The sequence below is a fragment of the Spodoptera frugiperda genome, chromosome 8 (genome assembly GCF_023101765.2).
Source record: "Spodoptera frugiperda isolate SF20-4 chromosome 8, AGI-APGP_CSIRO_Sfru_2.0, whole genome shotgun sequence".
Taxonomy (NCBI): Eukaryota; Metazoa; Arthropoda; class Insecta; order Lepidoptera; family Noctuidae; genus Spodoptera; species Spodoptera frugiperda.
The window spans coordinates 2,378,124-2,396,815 of NC_064219.1; the positions used below are offsets into that span (position 1 = coordinate 2,378,124).

The 18,692-nt window shown below is 36.4% G+C and overlaps 1 protein-coding gene across 1 annotated transcript in view; it reads left to right on the top strand.

Annotated features, from left to right (window-relative positions):
- The window catches only part of LOC118275536 (phosphofurin acidic cluster sorting protein 1), a 141,953-nt gene extending 123,268 nt beyond the window's left edge, over window positions 1–18,685 (top strand). The window contains 18 exon segments of the mRNA XM_050695471.1: window positions 563–722; window positions 1,234–1,373; window positions 1,905–2,048; window positions 3,213–3,269; window positions 5,410–5,535; window positions 5,812–5,965; window positions 6,770–6,850; window positions 7,813–7,940; window positions 8,363–8,518; window positions 8,956–9,011; window positions 9,013–9,063; window positions 9,945–10,084; window positions 10,542–10,686; window positions 11,056–11,170; window positions 11,493–11,699; window positions 11,982–12,111; window positions 12,509–12,631; window positions 12,721–18,685. Coding sequence (XP_050551428.1) covers window positions 563–722; window positions 1,234–1,373; window positions 1,905–2,048; window positions 3,213–3,269; window positions 5,410–5,535; window positions 5,812–5,965; window positions 6,770–6,850; window positions 7,813–7,940; window positions 8,363–8,518; window positions 8,956–9,011; window positions 9,013–9,063; window positions 9,945–10,084; window positions 10,542–10,686; window positions 11,056–11,170; window positions 11,493–11,699; window positions 11,982–12,111; window positions 12,509–12,631; window positions 12,721–12,845 — 2,238 coding nt within the window. The 3' untranslated portion in view covers window positions 12,846–18,685.
- The last annotated feature ends 7 nt before the right edge of the window (window positions 18,686–18,692 follow it).

Here is an 18,692-nt window from a genome sequence, read left to right on the forward strand (position 1 = left end):
CGAACCCCGGGCGGTTGGCGTCACAAATTGATGTGGACTATTGTTGGCAGTACCTACTCTGATTATATTATGTACTTGGACTGTTAAATGTGCAGTATGCATTGTATAGTGTAGTTTATTGTGTCGCTACATTGGTAGTTGCAATTTTGTTGCAAATTTGGTTAGCTTCATCATTATCGCCTGTGGCAGACGTTTACTGCTCAATAGGCCACTCCTTGGTCTTCCAGGCCCACGCAGATCGGTAACTCGGTATTTACGGACAGTGATTAGTTTTTTTAGATTACAAGTCTCCTGCTTTTGTGAAAGCAATAATAAGCTTAGTATTAGGACAGGCTAATGATACATTTCCCGAAACACCAGAGACGTTACAAGTGCGATGCCGGTGGTTAGGAATTTAAGGGTTGTTGGGGAATCGGGGATTGGGAAGAGGAGGAGGATAAATGGGCCTCCGGTAACTTCACTTACACAACGAAACAAACCGCAAGCGTTGTTACCAGCAGACATCAAGAATATTTAGCTCTGATCTCGTTACCTTTCTCATTGACCAATTCCTTCTTTGCAGGTACTCCAAAGGTCGATGGACATGGAGCTGGAGCTGACAGGAGTCGGTGGCAAGGTGGGCGCCGCTGCAGGACAGCCAGTCGCCAAGCTGACCATCACCGGCCTCGCGTCCACTCCCGTAGACCATGACACAAAGAACAACAATACTTTGCTTATTACAGGTGCGTCTTTTAGCGAAAACAGCTATTTGAGCCAATAATAATTATAAGTGCCTGCAGTTAACCCTATAAACTGTGTTCAGTTAGGGACTCTTCGTTTTGTGAATGTAAAGTTACTAACATAACAGCTTACTAAGCTGTGAAACTATGTGAGCGTTTCCTAAGCTATGTAGCTGTGCGAAGAAGATACGCAGCTCGAGTATACGATGTATCCATAGTAGCCCTCCATAACACCCACCATCCATAACCCCTTGCTTACACTGTAAAGTGTCACTTACAGATTGGTGAACACTAAAAAGTCGTCCCCTATCTTAACCTAAGGGTTCCTTAAAATTTAGGAGAGTTTGGTAACATTGGAAATGAAAACAGACATTAAACCCAAAGTTGTTGGTTGGGGTATACTACCTATGTAGATTTTTAGTATACAAGGTATTTTCAAGATTTTATCTTCCAAAATATATTTAAATATGAAATTATATGGCAATAATTAACCCAATATGCTATTAATTTACAGAACGAGGCTATTCGGATGAAGAAGAAGAAGGAGAATTCAGTTCGGTAGAGGAAGCCGATGAAATGACGTACGGAGCTCCCGCCAGGCGGCGCGCGCATCGACAATTGGCGTTCAACAAAACTGACTTATCATATACCAAGGTAAATATTGCATGGAATAAGTAAATAGAGTTATAAACAACAGAACAGATTAAATAGTCATATATGTATGTATATAGGTCTTATATTAATCAAATGTACTAGATTTTTGTATCTGTACCTATAAATATTTAGATACCTAGGTACGTAGTTTTTATTTTAGGTCTGGAAGTAAATTAATGAAAGTCTATTTGAGGATTTCTTTTTCTAATTAGCTATTTTATTATTCTAGTACCTACTGTACTGTACCAATGTTTAGGTTTGTATAATAATAATTTGAAGATAATCTTAGGTTAGTCAACAAGGGATTTTGCTTATCGAATTTTCCATTAAAATTCTCCAAAAAGAATAATGCATGGTTTGACAAATATGCTTTCGCTTAAGGGTGCTTTTCATATTATCGTGTTTTTATCATTTACAGGCAGAAATTATACTGAAAATGTACAATATCATATTTATTTTATTATAGCTTCTATTTAGTAGAAGTTAAGGCTTATTATAGCTTGTGCGTAATAGGCGTTGCATTGCACGCAGTTGTCCCGATCTCGCGACTTGAGCTTCATGGAGCGCGAGCGAAAGAGACAGAGCTATATAAACTCTAAGGCGAACGACAGGGACAGCGACAGTGAGCTAGAGACTGCGGCCGCGAAACGCAAGGGCAGCCGCGGGAAGCTCGCGGTGAGCGCCTGCGCACGCACGCTTAGTGTTATCCGTATGAGAATAGAAATTATGATGATCACATCACACCTCTATCATACATGACATATTATACAAATTAAAAAAACACACTGAAACTAAATTGGCATGAATATTTCAAAAATAGTACATATCTGATTAAAAATATGCATGCTGAACAAACGTTCAATTACTTATTTTGAACACAGCTGCGCACGAGTCACTTCTAGGATTAACATTTTGTGTTGTCCGGTTTGCATGTTTTTACTGTTAGTGTTACTTGCCTAGAAAAAATATCTTCTGTTTAGCAACATTTCGACACATCATTCAGTGCCATTTTGTTTTCAAACGAAATTGATTGTTATGAACACTAGTATAAGGTCTAATTTCTATTCTCATACTGTAGAGTGTGGTCTTCTAGTTTGGGATAGCATGCATCATGTTACTAGATTTTCTGTACAATATTTCATTCTAGTCGTTGGTTCAAAATAATTGTGTGAGCTAGATCTTAAATGTAGAGTTAAAGTTAGTTAGCTTTCACAAGTCCTTCTCTAAACCTGCTTGGCAAATAATCAATATTCTAATTGTCTTAAAAAAGACAATAAAAAGAAAAAAATACCAAAAATAATATTTTTTGGAGTTTAATATAAAGTGAATGAGTTGTTTAAAAAATAATTGTACTAATTACCCTTCAATTGCCCAGTTAAATATCAATTACCGTGCTCCTAGCGCGCGGCTACAAATGTAAAAAATGTATCTACACTAAATAAGGAGGAGCAATCTGCAAAATCACGCTTCTTCTCTGTCGGAGCAATACGACTAAGCGGCAGGGACACGGAAATATGTAGGTAGCATAGGCGTAGCCATGTTTTAGTATCGGGGGGGGGGTTCAAAGTCGACCCATGAAATTTGTGACCAAAAAAACCAACAAAACTTCCTTCATACATGAGAATGAAAAAAAACAATTTATGCAGAAAAATAACACTCTGTAATGTCTAGGTTCGCATTTTGGGGGGGATAGGGGGGTTTGAACCAAAAACCCCCTGGCTACGCCTATGGTAGGTGGTTAAAGAGTAAAAAAGCTGATTCAAAATAGATAACAGTATTAAGTAATACCATTTTATAGATATACAAAAATTCAATGGCATGTTGCCGTTACAATTCCAGGGTCGCGTTGACACGTTACAACTTTGTATTTGGCGCAGCAACTCTGCAATGCTTATGGTATTCTCGTCCTGGTGTCGGTGAGCTGCCTGGCTCATCCCCATGTCCCCATCACATACCGACTTGTAGATGCTGTTTAGATGTTTCATATTACATCTCATCTGATACAAAAGATATCTTTCTTTCTGATCATTTCTTACTAGAGTAGTCTTTTTGGCGATCCCAAGATGAAGGAGACCTATACATGCCTCAAAGAAGCATCATATGGTTTTTCCACATGAACCCTCTAATACATGGGAAAGACAAATGGGATAATCAGAGAGACGACTTGTGGATTACATATATGATAAATATGCGACCTTCCAACCGCAAAAAAGAGCATATTCCCTTTTAAAAGGCAACGCACCTGTGATTCCTATGGTTTTGCGGGTGTCCGTTGACGGCGTTGATCACTGACCATCAGATGAACCGTCTGCCCGTTTGCCTCTTGTTCCATAAAAAAATGTTGTAAACAAATTTGATTTGAAACATTTAATTGACTAGTTAGATATGTTTTTTCTTGAAAATTATTAAAAATCTTGATTGGATCCTATTTCTCTTGGAAACCAACAAGGCCAAGGTTTTCCAATTAAGAACATGTCTACATATCTGCTGATAAATCTGAATTACGTGCTACATACATAATAAGTATATCATATATTGAGATATCTATGTACTTCAGTCTTATGATTAAAGAACACAAAGTACAATATGTTTTCTTATCTCCAATTTTTTCAAGAACAAACTTTCTTCAGTTTCGTCCAGCATGTTATCACTGTATCATTTGCGACGTAAACAATTATGTCATAATGTTTGGTGGTTTATCATAGATTAGATTAGATTACCTATGACACTTAACACAGTGGCTCAGTATAGAACGGTCCATGGAGGTGAAAGCTGTACGTATACGTCATGTGCGCGTGCGCAGCCCTGTGTTTTTGTTGTACAGGGGCTTTATAGTGTGTGTTTATACTTCGACTCCTTAATTTTATATAAGTTGAATGCTAAAATCAGGCCAAAGTGGATGTTTTTTGTAGATAAATTATATAAAAGTGATTGTTTTTAAGAGTTGAAATATAAATTCCTTTTGTGTTGTGTTTGTGTGGTGTTGTATATGTGTGGTGTTTTGGGTTTGGTGATAAAATAGGAATTGGAATGTGTGTTCTTTGTGTTTTGATGTTATGTACTGATGTTTTTATAATCGTGTGATATTTAAAATAAGCTGTGTCATCTCTTATCTTAAATATTATAATGTGACTCTCGCTAAAAATATTCTCAAGGCTTTAGTAGGACATACAAAACTGTGACACATCTATGTTTACTGTTAAGAATGGTCCCATTCAAATAAAGGTTTTCCTTTAAAGCATTAACTTCCCAAAGAAAACTGTTGAAGGCAAACCTTCCGCTAAGCGTCGGTCTCATCACTAGAAACCAACGTAGGGGTTTAAAAAACCTTTGCAAAAATTTCTAAGTGGTATTTAATACTAAAAGAAAAACTTCAAAATCATCTGAATATTTGTCATCTAAATTCAATATGTATTTTACTGCCGTGCCCAGTCATTTAATGGTTACTTAACTCAGTCCTTAGCAATTGTTTTCGGAACAAAATCTTTGTCAATAAATGTCCTGTGCGGGAAATAGTGTTGTTTATTTGGTACAAAATAATTATAAACCAAACTAAATTGATTCACCATTCTGTTGATTCTGATATCATTGATAAGAAATATCGAAGAAATAAATAAAAACAACAATTAAACACTCTTTATCTATCCTTAAAAGTAACTACGAATTATTATGATGAATGAGTAATTGTTAAAAAAATACATTGGAATGTAGTATTTTGGTATCTTTAATGAAATCATCAGTAATCTTTTTTATCTTGAAGTGGTGAAGGGAAAAGAACTATAAATAAATAAATCTCATCTTTATCACATGTCGTAGAAAAATCACGTAATCCCACAAAGTACCTACTTGAAAATAGTAAAAACATAGTGTACCTATTAATTTAGTCAGTTAAATCACCTAGATAGACAGAGCAAAATTTTTCAAGCAATCATTACTATTTCCACTAGTTATCACATTAAAGACACATCTCTCTCTTCATGCACAAACAAAACAATAATTTAATATAAAATGTAATGCAACATGTAACATGTTACAGCAACGCAACTTGAAGCAGAAGTTCGCGGCGTTGTTGCGGCGGTTCCGAGTGCCCGAGGAACTGTCGGAGCGAGGCGCAACAAGGGACACACATCACGCGCAACACGACATTGATGAACTATTCCAGGTATGTTATGTGGCGTGTTACTGCAACAAGTACAGGTACTTGCAACATTAGATTTAGATTTCAGCCATGATCATCCCACTGTTGGGCAAAGGCCACCCTACCCTCCTTCCACTCCTCTTTGTTTTAAGCTTTTTACTGCCAATCCTTGTCATAGATGTCGAGTTCGTCCCGCAACATAACGTCTAAAAATGTTAATGATAAAATTAGTACTTTCTCTACTATGAACAAATTTTTACATGCCTTATTAATTACATACTATTTTTTTATTTTTTTCAGGAACTAGAATCCTTATCATGCGGCGAGGGCGAGGATTCAGGTCCAGATCAGATGGACACCATCAGCATCGGCTCCACACCCAAACCCTCGCTGAGACCTTTCTTCAGCAGCTCCAGGAGCCTCGCCAATCAGGAGCACCACAGGCATTCCAATGGTATGTACCCGAATGCAACGCGATGTCAGAAATCGTAAATACAAACGTTGCCTAGCTCTTGGTCTCATTTTAGAAGATTGTACACGTTTTGTTTTTAGAAAATTTACTTTTAAACTTTTACAATTTTTTATATCTTTTTTTTGTATTATACTTTTTTCCTATTGTATTTTTTTTAATAAATTTTAATTTTGTATACCGTTTTTCATTTATTTTAATGTCCAAGTTTTTATTTAACATAAGTCCGGTGTATTTATGAGGTTTTGTTCATGTATTTGGTCTCAATCTTCGAAAGTTAGACCAGGAGCTGTACAACATACACGCATAGTCATCCATTTATAACACTACTAGTGTATGGTAAAGATATAATGTTAATCAGTAACAATTAATTGCCTGAGCATCGAAGCGTACATTTGATGATGCATTGTGACGTAATACGCTTAACTTTTGTTTATGCTTACATACATTTTAATGATACAATACATTTATACATACATTGAGATATTTTATGTTTTGTTCTGTAACGCTGTGTGCATTAGATTAGTTTGTGTGCGAGGTGGAATACGATCGACATGCCTATAAAGTTATTTACATAATATATTTTGAGCACTGTATATCAAAACATATTAAACGTCACTGTGAAGGTTCATAAATTAACAACCTAGAGCGACGCATTGGTCTTTATAAACACATACAAAACTAAAAGACACAATTATTACGCTTATTGGTGGACACACAAATTGTACCGCAATGTAAATATGCGGCGGTATTCCACGTTGCACGCGGTGACTGAACGTGCATGCGCAGTGGTGCGGCACGCGAGCGTCGCGTCCGGGGCCGAGCTGGCCGCGCTGCGCGAGAGACACATCAACACGCAGCCGCTCACAGGTAGGCAGGACACCGTTGCGCCATGAAACTACACATGTTTCACGGACATACCTTACGGAATATTCTTACACCAAAGTCATTTAAACTGGTTAAAGTCATTTAAACTGGCTTTTTATTAAGTAAAGGCTGGTAACGAACGAGGTATAAATATCTTTATTAAAAAAAAGGAAGATATCAAATTTTGCATAATATACAGAAAAATATAAATAAATTAAAAATGAGAGAGTAATGGGGTAAATCTTTCTCTTGGTAAGAAAAAATCACCCATTGATATAATAAGATGAAGTTCTAATTATAGTCACTAGCTCTTGGACTTTAGAGCCTCTAGTTCCGTTAATAAAAGTTTTTATTATGCATGGAAAAATATGATTAATAATAATTATATGTTACATTTTGATTACAATACTGTGATTTGGTCACATATTTAATGGAGTAAGTTGTATTTAAATATATATTTGATCGAGATTGACAAAAAAAATTACCGTCATTTTTACTCACACAAATCATTTCTTCTTTATTTTTTGTTGAACAATCTCTATCAAATGATTAGTTTACTATGACTATTAGCGTGCTTCTGTCTGTTATTTTATGTTATTATACTATTCACTGTATCACTGCTTCCTGTCTTCACCCGATGCTATACAGGGTGGCACTATTGCATGGTTTGATCAACTATTATTACTTATGTTTCATTATTTACTTTATCTATTCTAATTTACCATTATAATCCTCTTCAGAACTCTATTCATATAGAAAGTAAGCCTTTGTGTTCATATTTATACAGGCCGATATAAATACAAAATTACCTTTTTACAACCTGGTTTCAGTACCTAAATGATTTATTGGACATAATTCTAAAGTAAAATTGGATTTTGTAACACATTCTGTATAATTTAAACTTTATAACAAAATATTTGCTTGTAAACTCTTCATCTAACAAATGTGAAATGGTATGACATCAGAATCAGAAGCGGTGAGAAGTTCGGCGGGTGACGAGAGAGCCAGCGACGGTAACAGTGACGGCGATGCCACCATCGACGCGCCCGTCTCGGGAGCCTCCGTGTCCAGCTCCCCGCCTAACGAGATCAAGGTCAGGGTTAGTTGAAAACGTCTTTGTTTACTTCATATTATTGTTATATTTACTGGCATTAATCAGGGAAATCTAAAAGTTTACAATTTCATGAATATAATGGCTGCTGAATATGTACTTACTAGATGGCGCTTCAATCGTTTTAAGTCTGCTGTTCTTATTACAGTTTTAATAATTTAAATAAAAAAATGCACAACATTTTCTTAGCACAGGTATCTCATATATTTAATTGCAGACCCCTACGTAAGATAAATTAAAGTAGATGTATAAGATACTGAAATAAACAAATTTAAATTAAAAATATGCGCTATTGATAAATAAGTGCCATAGCTTTTGAAACTTTACATAATATTTATGCATCTAATTCCGCCTTATATATTTAGTGGGTTATTACGGTATTTAAGATAATCTGGTTATTGCAGGAGGACAAGCGGTCCCGGTTATTTCGTAGTGCGACGAGCGGTGGCAACCTTATACCGGGGGGCGGGGTCACGCGCAAGAAGAACTCGCTCGTAGTGGGCGCCGAGAGGCCGCTCTCTGCGCACGAGTTGCCCGCACAGAGCCCCACCACTTTAGAGGTAACCTTCGATAATAAATTATTAAATTAATTTTTAGTTTAGCAGGCATCTTGCTGCTGATACGATGATGTTGATTGGAGACATGTTACATACTCAAGACTCCAGATTTCAAAGTCGTTTTACTGTTATTTTTCAACTATTTACAACTTACTTTTATTTTGATCTGTAAGTCTCTGTAATTCATTGGGAGAAGCATAATGTTTTACAGTGGACGTCTCGTGGCTCATATAATGACGTTTTAATTTGGAGTTTAATCGATGACAGTTGAGTAAAGAACGTCATGTAAATGATATGTTGATGATGCTGTTTAAGCCTTTTACTGCCAACAAAAAACTGTTAAAGGCTATTCCTTCACTAGTCGTACATGGGCGGAACAGGTGTCCCGGCTTGGCGGGCGAGGAGCTGGCGGGAAATAAAACTTTTGTCACACATTCCAGCCGCGGCGTACATGGGCGGAGCAGGTGTCCCGGCTGGCGGGCGCCAGCGAGCTCGCCCGCGCCCGACCCGCGCCCGCTGCTGCACGCGCTCATATCTAGGGCCAAGCAGTAAGTACACCTTACTTTTTTATTTTTTATTTTATTTATTTGGCTCACCAACAATTGTTTACACGATAGAAATATAAATACATTCAATATAAGACAAATATTTGTGTAACAATCTCTTACAGGTAAGCACAGCATGCGTTATAAAACTTAGTTAATGTTAACACTTGTCTTACGCCAGAATACTGAAATACTATTCAATTTTAGGTTGTACTTAAATATCGTGCTATCTCTTTCGTTTTATAAAGAATTTATTGCGACGGAACTAGTCTTGAGAGCGTCTTAAAATTGAGTAGCGTTTGAGTATTAAGACATTACATTATAAAATCGAAAGCAATGTATGTTTGTTACACAATCACGTCAAAACGGCTGAAAGGTTCGGAATGAAATTGGGAACAGAGGTAATTGTGGTCTTTTTTTGAGATTGTGATCCGTAATAACGTGTACGCTACTATTTATGCTGTGAGAATGCGAGCGAGAGACGCTGGCAGTGGCAGAAGCTAGTATAGTATTGTAGTAGTAACGACTTCATGCAGCACACGCAATTTTACGTAAAAAGTAAAACACAAATATTATGAAACACCTCTAAAATCACGGCCAATGAAGTAATTATTAAGGTACTTTTCTGAATCTATACTAATATTATAAAGGTGAAGAGTATGTTTGTTTGATTGTTTGTTTGTTTGTTTGTTTGTTTGAACGCGCTAATCTCTGGAACTACGGGTCTTGAATAATTTTTTGAATAATTCTTTTTTTGTTGAATAGTGCATTTATCTAGGAAGGCTATACGCTATAAAACATCACGCTATAATCAAAAGGAGCCAAGCAGAGCGGGTGAAACCGCGCGGAAGTAGCTAGTCCTAAAATAATATTGTAATTTACAGAGGGTCCCGTCGCTCGTGTATCCGCGTGGCAATATGCGGGGGGGACGCGGCGGCCAGCGCGGCGCTGCGCGCGCACGCAGAGCTCGGCGCGCGCCGCCCGCACGACGCGCCCACGCTGCGGTTCTACATCGTGCCTATAGGTCAGTTATAGCGATCATATTCATATTTCATATACTTGATGCATTGCAGTCTATTGTTACAAGTACCCCATGGGTACGAAAGGTTATTAGAGTAACCACTGCATTTTGTTTTCTCTAAATACGCGTAGGTTGCAATTTCTCTTAAACTTTTCAGGGACTGTATACCAAGTTAATCGACCCTTACTTGCTTACTTTAGTCGGTTGTGCAGCATTTACAAATGTTTTCGAAACTTGACTTACTCATTACGTTTTTATAAATCTGTTTTCAAGGCGGTTTTTTTATGTCAAAGGCAGAAAACTGTACAAATCTAAATCCAATATCCCATTAACTACATTTAAGACACAAGTAACAGTTCTCATCATCATCATCATCATCATCAGCCTATAGCAGTCCACTGCTGGACATAGGCCTCCCCAATTGTTCAACAACAGTTCTCTCAAACCTTAAAATCTCTAGGCCCCAGCGTGATAGCGCGCCACCTGGCGGCGTCGGACGGCGGCTACGCGTCGTTGTTCACGGGCGACTCCTGGGCCACCATCTGCGAGCGAGCCGCCGAGGGCTCCGCGCCCGATGTCGCTGAAATGTCCTCCAGGATCGGCAGGTATGTTGGAAATTGAAACTTATTCAATATGATTAAGGGCTATTTTTGATAAATATATAAGGTCCTATTTTTAACTGATTGACTAGATATAATAGATGTACGAAATTGTAATAATATTTGCAACTATTTTACGTAATCTGTCCGAGAATGCTCGATTAGTTTCGAACCAATGTGGGCTCATAATCATGATTTACGAGAGCGTGACGAGTGACAAAATATTTTTTGTTAAATGTCTAAGTCTTGATTAATCTCTCTAAAAATGGATTACTGAGACCATAAAAATGTTTTAGCATTTTCCTGATAACTTTTTCACTATTTTACAAAGGAATCATTATTAAAAATATACCAAAAATGTACCTTATATTGTAGGTATCTGAACAGCATCGGTCCAGTGAACAACGTGCCGATCGGCGAGGCGATGGTGGCGTACAGAGAGAAGTCGGGCGACGAGGACGCCAGCCAGACATTCGTGCCCTTCATTGCGGTAATATACTTATACTAGTTACAGGTCAATTTAGACTGGTTTGTGAAATAATTAATGATACTTTACACATAAAAAATATTATGTAGTTAATTCTTTAAAAAAACTTGGATTATGAAGGATAGTCCACTTTGATTTTCAAATTAAGCAAAAATGAACGGCACATTTTTGCGTGCTTTACGAGATTTCATATTATTTGAGATTGCATGGCTACGGTATTGCGTTATTTGTGCATATGTTGTTGAGTGGTTCGTTATCCGACGTTTCATTATGTAACACATCTGCAAAAACAATCTTACTCATTTTTTTATTATTTTCAACACAGGAAGTCCGAGTAGGTTGCAGTGAGGGCGGAGTATCCTCCCTGGAGTTGGAAGAAGGTGGTTCACCCCCTGCGCGAGCGTCTCCTCCCGCTACCCCGGCCCCCCACCCCCACGTGGCCCCCCACATGACGGAGCTCACCTCTACCCCTCTACCGCTACCCCTACTCGCAAGGACTGAACCACTTGAGCTGCAGTTGGATTATTGGCTGGTATGACATTGTTTTATTGAATTATATTATTATTCTGATTATTTTCTATAAATTGGTCATTAACTATTTTTTCTAGATAATCTCTTGTTTTATTATTGTTGAAAAGTTTAGTGGTTAAACGGAACTTTATTCGACTGAAGCTAAACACAATACTTGTATAATAGTTCTTATCTGTAAAATATGCCCTTTACCACATATTGTCATTTCTTTTCGAAGTCACCTGTAAACAATTCAGTTAGAAATTAAATGATTAATTATTGATAATTATGGTTATTCCTTTAGGTGCCAGGTCGTCAGCCGGACGGCACGGACAGTAAGGTGACGGTGAAGGCGTCGTTCCGCGCGCTGCACGTCACGCGGCAGAACGCGCACCTCAGCATCACCTACCTCACCAAGGAGAAGAAGCAAAAGAGTTAGTATTCATTTTCTTTTCAGATTGAGAACTATAATATTTAGAAGTATTATGTTTTATATGATAAGGAAGTAAACGATAAGGGCTTTTTGGTAGGTTGGTAGAAAGATACAGGGCAAGGCGAGAATTGGACCTCAGAACACAATCCTTTGGTGTTTTCTATGAGGTCATAGTATCACTCCGGTCGGGTTGGTACATTCGTGCTGAAGCGTAGCTCTCCAGCATTGATCTGTTTGCGTCTTTACTTACATTGACAAGAAAATTTTGCGAAACTAGAGTATATTAATTTAACTTTACTTCCTAGACTGACGTAAGACTTAGTTTAATAACACTAGGGAATCATTATAGCGCATATTTTTAATAACATTTGAAACATATGAATACATATTAATTCCAGTAATGCGGCTGGGCAAGAAGAAGGAGAAGACGGGCGAGGCTGAAGTAGGGCGCGCGCAGACCGTGGACGGGGTCGCGCGGCTTATATGCTCCGCCAAGAGCTCGCATAACGTGCCGCTCAAAGGTAAACCTTATTGCTATGTAGTTATGGTAGATATTCAATATACATGTATGTATAGTGCATTATTAATAATTGCATGTATTTGTCCGCAGTATACATAGACGGCACGGAGCTGAACGGCGTGAAGTTCTTCCAGCTGTCCACCCAGTGGCAGACGCACGTCAAGACCTTCCCCGTGGCCACGTGCGGGGCCCCGCTCGCGCCGCCGGAGTCGTAGGGGCCCGGCGCCCATTCCCCCGCTACTATTTTGCAGGCCCCTCGGGTCCCTGGGCGTCACAGGCCTGTCTAGCGCTCGCCATCTCCGGCCCCGCTCGGAAGCACTCAGCGAAGCTACGAAATGAGGCTCTAAACTTAGTCTTGCGTACCGACAAATGTATCGTATAACGTTTATTTATTAAGCTGTCAAGCTGCCATGATTATAGCGTAGGACTCGCCTTGTGTTATGTACCTTGAGTTCGTTATATATCGATGTATTCCTGTAGTATATAGCTGGCCGTATACCCGCATGCTGTATGGCTCGTGCCGCGATTCAAGCTACATAATGCGGGCTCAAGCGTTAACTGTATCGTCATAGTCATTCATTCATTAGTTATCGTATTTAATATATTATAATGTAGTCGTTATCTGTGTACTCAGTATATATCGAGAATAATGGTTCGTGACATTTCCAATATGTGTATGTAATATAAGTTAGTGTGCGTGTGTGTGTGAGCTTGGCATGAGTGTGTGTGTACTTTCAACGAATATAAGCTTACGTGTAGCCAAAATTTCGCCGAATTCCGATATTAGTGTGTCGGGCGTCGGTTCGTGAGGAGACAGTGATAGCGTAGTGTTACTGGAGCGAGTATCGTCGGCACATATCAACGTAGATTCGGTTCCAGTGTTGTGCGCGATTTTATTTTTGATCTGTGATTCGTGAATGCAGTTTTTTTTTTTAATATCCTAAGGCAATGGAAACGCGTTGTTGCAAGTCATATTTTTGTGTAATTTTTTACATAAGCGCAGCTAACAATGCGTTGTCAACATTTATAATTTTGTACGGCAAACGATGAAGTTTCGAATGAAATGTAGATTTTTACGTGAACTTGATTAATTTTAACAAGTATTAGAGGTTATTTGTAAATCTTCCTGATCGCTTATACTTGCATAGATTGAACGATGTCTTCGATTTACTTGAACAAGCCAAAATTTTTAGTATTTTGAACCTGAAAAATTCGAAATTAATTCCGAGCCAATTTGGAAACTTTCTATTTGGGCTAGTTTAATTTTGTAGTTTAACAGTAGAGGGCGTTAGGTAACCCGCAGGTGAACGACTGTTTCATGATATCATAGAGTTAGTTATATATTCTCAAACTTTACATATACTACGTGTAATACTTAGGTATAGCTGTGTGTTACTCTGATAATATGGCTGTGTGAGTAAGAATGTCAGTCTACGAACAGTTTCTACGTCATCTTACACGAATTTGAACTTTAAATGTATAAAGATAGGTTCCAATGTGGGATTTCGCTGAAATTGATATCGTATAAGGCTTTACGTCTCGTGTATTCTTTATTAATACATTTTATCGATGTTAGACATGTTGTTAGAGCCAAAATTAATAATTATTCGACATTTATGACTAAGGCGTTTGAATAACGAGACGGTAGCCATCAGTAACATGGGACTTCCAAATATTTTGATCTTAGATCTACTATTTCAAGTTATATATCGTTTTAATATATTGACATATCGACATTATGCTATAAAATTAAAGTTATATCTATTATCGTGGTTAAAGTAGGCGTTTAATATTAATATCTGCTTCAAAAAGTATATTCGTGGTATTGTTGAATAGAGTATTGAAATTTGATTTCTATTCCAGTGTTGCAAAGTTTAAAATTGAATGAGTAAAGCTTATTGGAGTGTGTGTTTAGAAAAAAATGCCAAAATAAATTTAGCTCGTATAAATTAAGATAATCCGAACATGCGCTTGCGCAGGCATACAGCTTTTACTGGATTTTGGCTTCAATTCCCAGTTGCATGAAGTAAAATTTGCAATGTATCTGATATTTAGCAACAAACTGATTATGTTCCGCAAAGTACTATTAGGATTTTACAGTATTTCGGGAATTAGCGCTTTACTATCAATCTTAGATCAAATTATATTTAGAAGGCTTATGTTACTGCTCTCTCCCTAATCCAAGTGGCTTTTGAACGCTAGTTAAACGAATGAATGAACTGAGGGCCTAGTAAGAGATTGTTTCGCAACGTTATGCGTTCAGCGCTCTGATTGGCCAGTTTGATTGAACTAACCAATCAAGACGGCTTAACGCGGTAACGTTCCGGTCACTCGTACTAAGCCCACTAGACGTTACATATATGCGACTTATTATGTCAATACTTGTCTACTCGTTGGACTAGCGTCTATGAAGCCATTTGTAGGGCGTGTTTGCTCCCACGGATAACTGTGACAATAGCTCGCGTATTATACGCTTTTTTCACAATAATAACACGTTTTTATTTAAATATACGCTCTTAATATAAGTCGTATTTAAATAGCAGTAGGCCTGTTTACCATTTTAATGTCTAACAGTATACTTATTCGATCTTTTTCGTGTGCTGTTCTAACTGTTTCTGAGTATAGTGGACAATAGTGTCCAGCCATCAAAATACACTCTCTATTAGTAGAAAGTATTATTATTGGAGTTTTAAATGGTTTCAAATATTCAGAAATCTAATACACCAAATCTAGAACTGTGACCAGTGTGTAGTAATGTTTAGTATAGTGAAAGTCACATTATATCTAACAAAGCCAATATCAAAAGTTACTAACCGGATCTGTAGATAACTGAGCGAGTTATCGGGGTCCAGACTCGAAATAAGAGTAGGTACTGGATGGTTTCTTGTCAGTGAAAGCCTGACACTCTTTCTCGCCTCACCCAAGGCAGGAGAATCATTTGATGCATTTAAAAAATATCAAAAGTTGAGAAATTAACGTAATAATATGGATGTCAAGGTCAAATATCTGCGTATTGTAATAAACAATGAACAAGAAATATGTTAGAACAGCACATCAGATGTAAAATAGTCTCAATAACAGTTTTACTATTAACTTTGCGCAGTAACGTTTGGTTTTATATTTGTCAAAATATTTCTTCTCACATCTAGTCTACTGATTTCAGTCCTAGAGACGTTTTCTGGTTAGTCATCGCTGTAGATTTACTGTAAATTCTGGTATACAGAAGATATTGTAGCGAGAGTCTTGCTCGTTCTTCTATATTTTGCAATGAACACCTAGCTTGACGGACAAAAGCGTCTGTATAATGGATTAATTGAAATAAATGCTTTGACTTTGAACACAATATCATTAAAATCAGTCGAGCTGTTTTAGAAGATTGTTACAACAAACAAACGAGACTTACTTGACTTAATGTCCTAATTCCCCTAGTTGGGGCAGATTGCGTCCATAGAAGTCCTCTATTGCGACCGGTCTTGAGCTTGAACAAACAAATGTACGTACACTGACACAATTTTCTTCAAACAAAATTATTATAAAGAAATATTTTGACAAATAAATTAACTTACAATATATCTGTGTATCATATCAAGTCGCTTCTATGTTATACATATAACTATGTAAAATAAAGTACGGACTAACTTTTATCGTTAATATTCTCGGGTCGTATAGGAAGGCCCCGTATTTTCTAATATTCCACAAAGAATTATGCCAGGTAGACAAGTTTCGTATTACATGTAATCCAAATTATATATACAGGTGTGGTTCAATTTGTAAGTGATCATTTTAACTAAGATTCTACTAAAGATATGTGAGATAACTGTTACGTTGATAAAGAATAATGATTAAACAAGTATGGATAATTTACAATTATTTGTAAATCTTACCAAGTGTCAAAAACTTGAGTAAATGCCACCGTGGGTACAGTAACGGGAACCGCTTTCGGCGCTCTAATTGGTTGGTCATTCGCGCCTATCAGAGCACCGAACGCGCTCTCAATGTTTAAATAGTGAAAGGTGGGTATACAATGTACATTGTACAGTGGCATTAAGTGCCGTAATGTGCAAGTGCACCTCTGCCTACCCTTTCGGGTATAAAAGGCATGACATTGAGATTGGTTTCAAGAGTAAGCGCCGAGTTGGTATACTTTGGTTGAAATTATCACTTATAAATTCAATGACAGCCTGTATACAAATGTAATAGTATTAGCCATGTTTATTATTTCTTATATAATATATATGTTGTAATATTATTTAATTTTATGTACGGAGACATATTGGCCAATTTTAAATTTAAATGTATTTGATCCCTTTTAAACTTAACGTGTCATTTACCAATTTGAAAATTGTTTATGGTATTGCTGTCCTTTTCTTTAGTATAGAGTATGAAAGGGACAGAATTTTTAATTTATTAAGGTTCGCATTGTCTCTTTCTTTCTACATATGTGTGATAAAGATAGCAATATTCTAATTTTCTTTAATTGGTGGAAAAAAATCTGCGGATAAAATAATAATTTTCTTTGTATTGTTGTACCTAGCGATGAAATACTTTCTTTTCCTATATTATGTTGATTAACGCATCTCTAAATTTTGTATACCAAAAATTATCCGGTTTATACGTTCATGTCATGCAAAATTCTGTTCTATCATCGTAGGAATAGTAGCTAAAATAAAGATATTGGAAAATATATTTCCTTGGCTGAAGAATCTTGTCGCAACCATAATTATCGATTGATTATTTTGCTACTATTCTTACAAAACGATCTATAGGCAAATACTAGTTGAAACTTAGGTTTGAGGCTAAAGCCTAAGTACTTTGTATGTCATATCAAGCAAAAATAAACCATATAATACCAGCTCAAGGTTGATATTTGACTGACAAAATGAAATAAAAAAATAACATTATATTTTCTTCTCTATTTCCATGTACTTAAGGTCTATAGCTAGATCCTGCCTATGTTCAATTACTGTTTGCCTATAAAAAATCTGTACAATAAGTCTCCCATGCTTTCGTTATCGGCTTAGCCAAACGAATCCATTATAATGACATTATATTTTAATTATTAAGTATTAATTCATTATTTCGTTTTAATTCATTATATTACTTTTATCAAACATGCTACTCTTGCTTATGATTAAATTATAGTAATGGAGTTTTAAAATGAATGCAGTGAAAAGAAAATAATTGAACATCTGTGCAATAAAATACAGTTATTACTATGGAATGTTAAAAATTTTAACTATTGATTAAAAATAATATATTTATGTAAATCTCCATACTAAAATTTAATCATACAAGTGTTAGCATGTTTAAGATTTTTATTAATTGTAAAATATTTTGTCAAATGGCGGGAAATCAGTCGAAGGCACAACATTATTGTAGCCATAAACACTCTGTGACCTTATAACATCTGTGGTAACAGTTTCCCGCCAAAAAAAACTATTATTTGATCTCATTACTGCTGACTGAGAATTCATTTGGCACATTTCTGTATTACAATGAAATTAATAAATATTTATTTCACAAATGGACTTTAGAAGCCATCGTCATCGTGTATTAATGTATTACTTTGTATAAAATAAAACTAATCATCACAAATTGTTATGTCCAATGTATATCTACAATGGCCAAACAAACTTATATTAGTGCTACGGGAATTTCATTTAGGTTGAGTAAATTAGTACAAAAATATCTTACATTTATGTTCCAACAATAACTATTTAAAAAAGAATGCATTATTTGCATTAATGCAACACAGACTGTGCAATAATGTAAACATTTCTTGAGAATTTAATGTTCATTTAATTTTGACTTGTAAACGTCGTACTCAGAGTCGTTTAATCGTTACTTTACCCAGTCCTTAGCAATTGTTTACTGAACAAAATCATTACTAAGATATAGTTTGAGTAATCATTAAATGTCTCTGAGTATGGCAGTAAGTCATCAATAATATGATTTCATTACGATATTTTTAAGTAATGTGATGAGATTTATTATTTTATCATAATTTGCAAGTATAATTTGTATTTATTGTACAAATAAACATTTTGCATTAAAACACATGA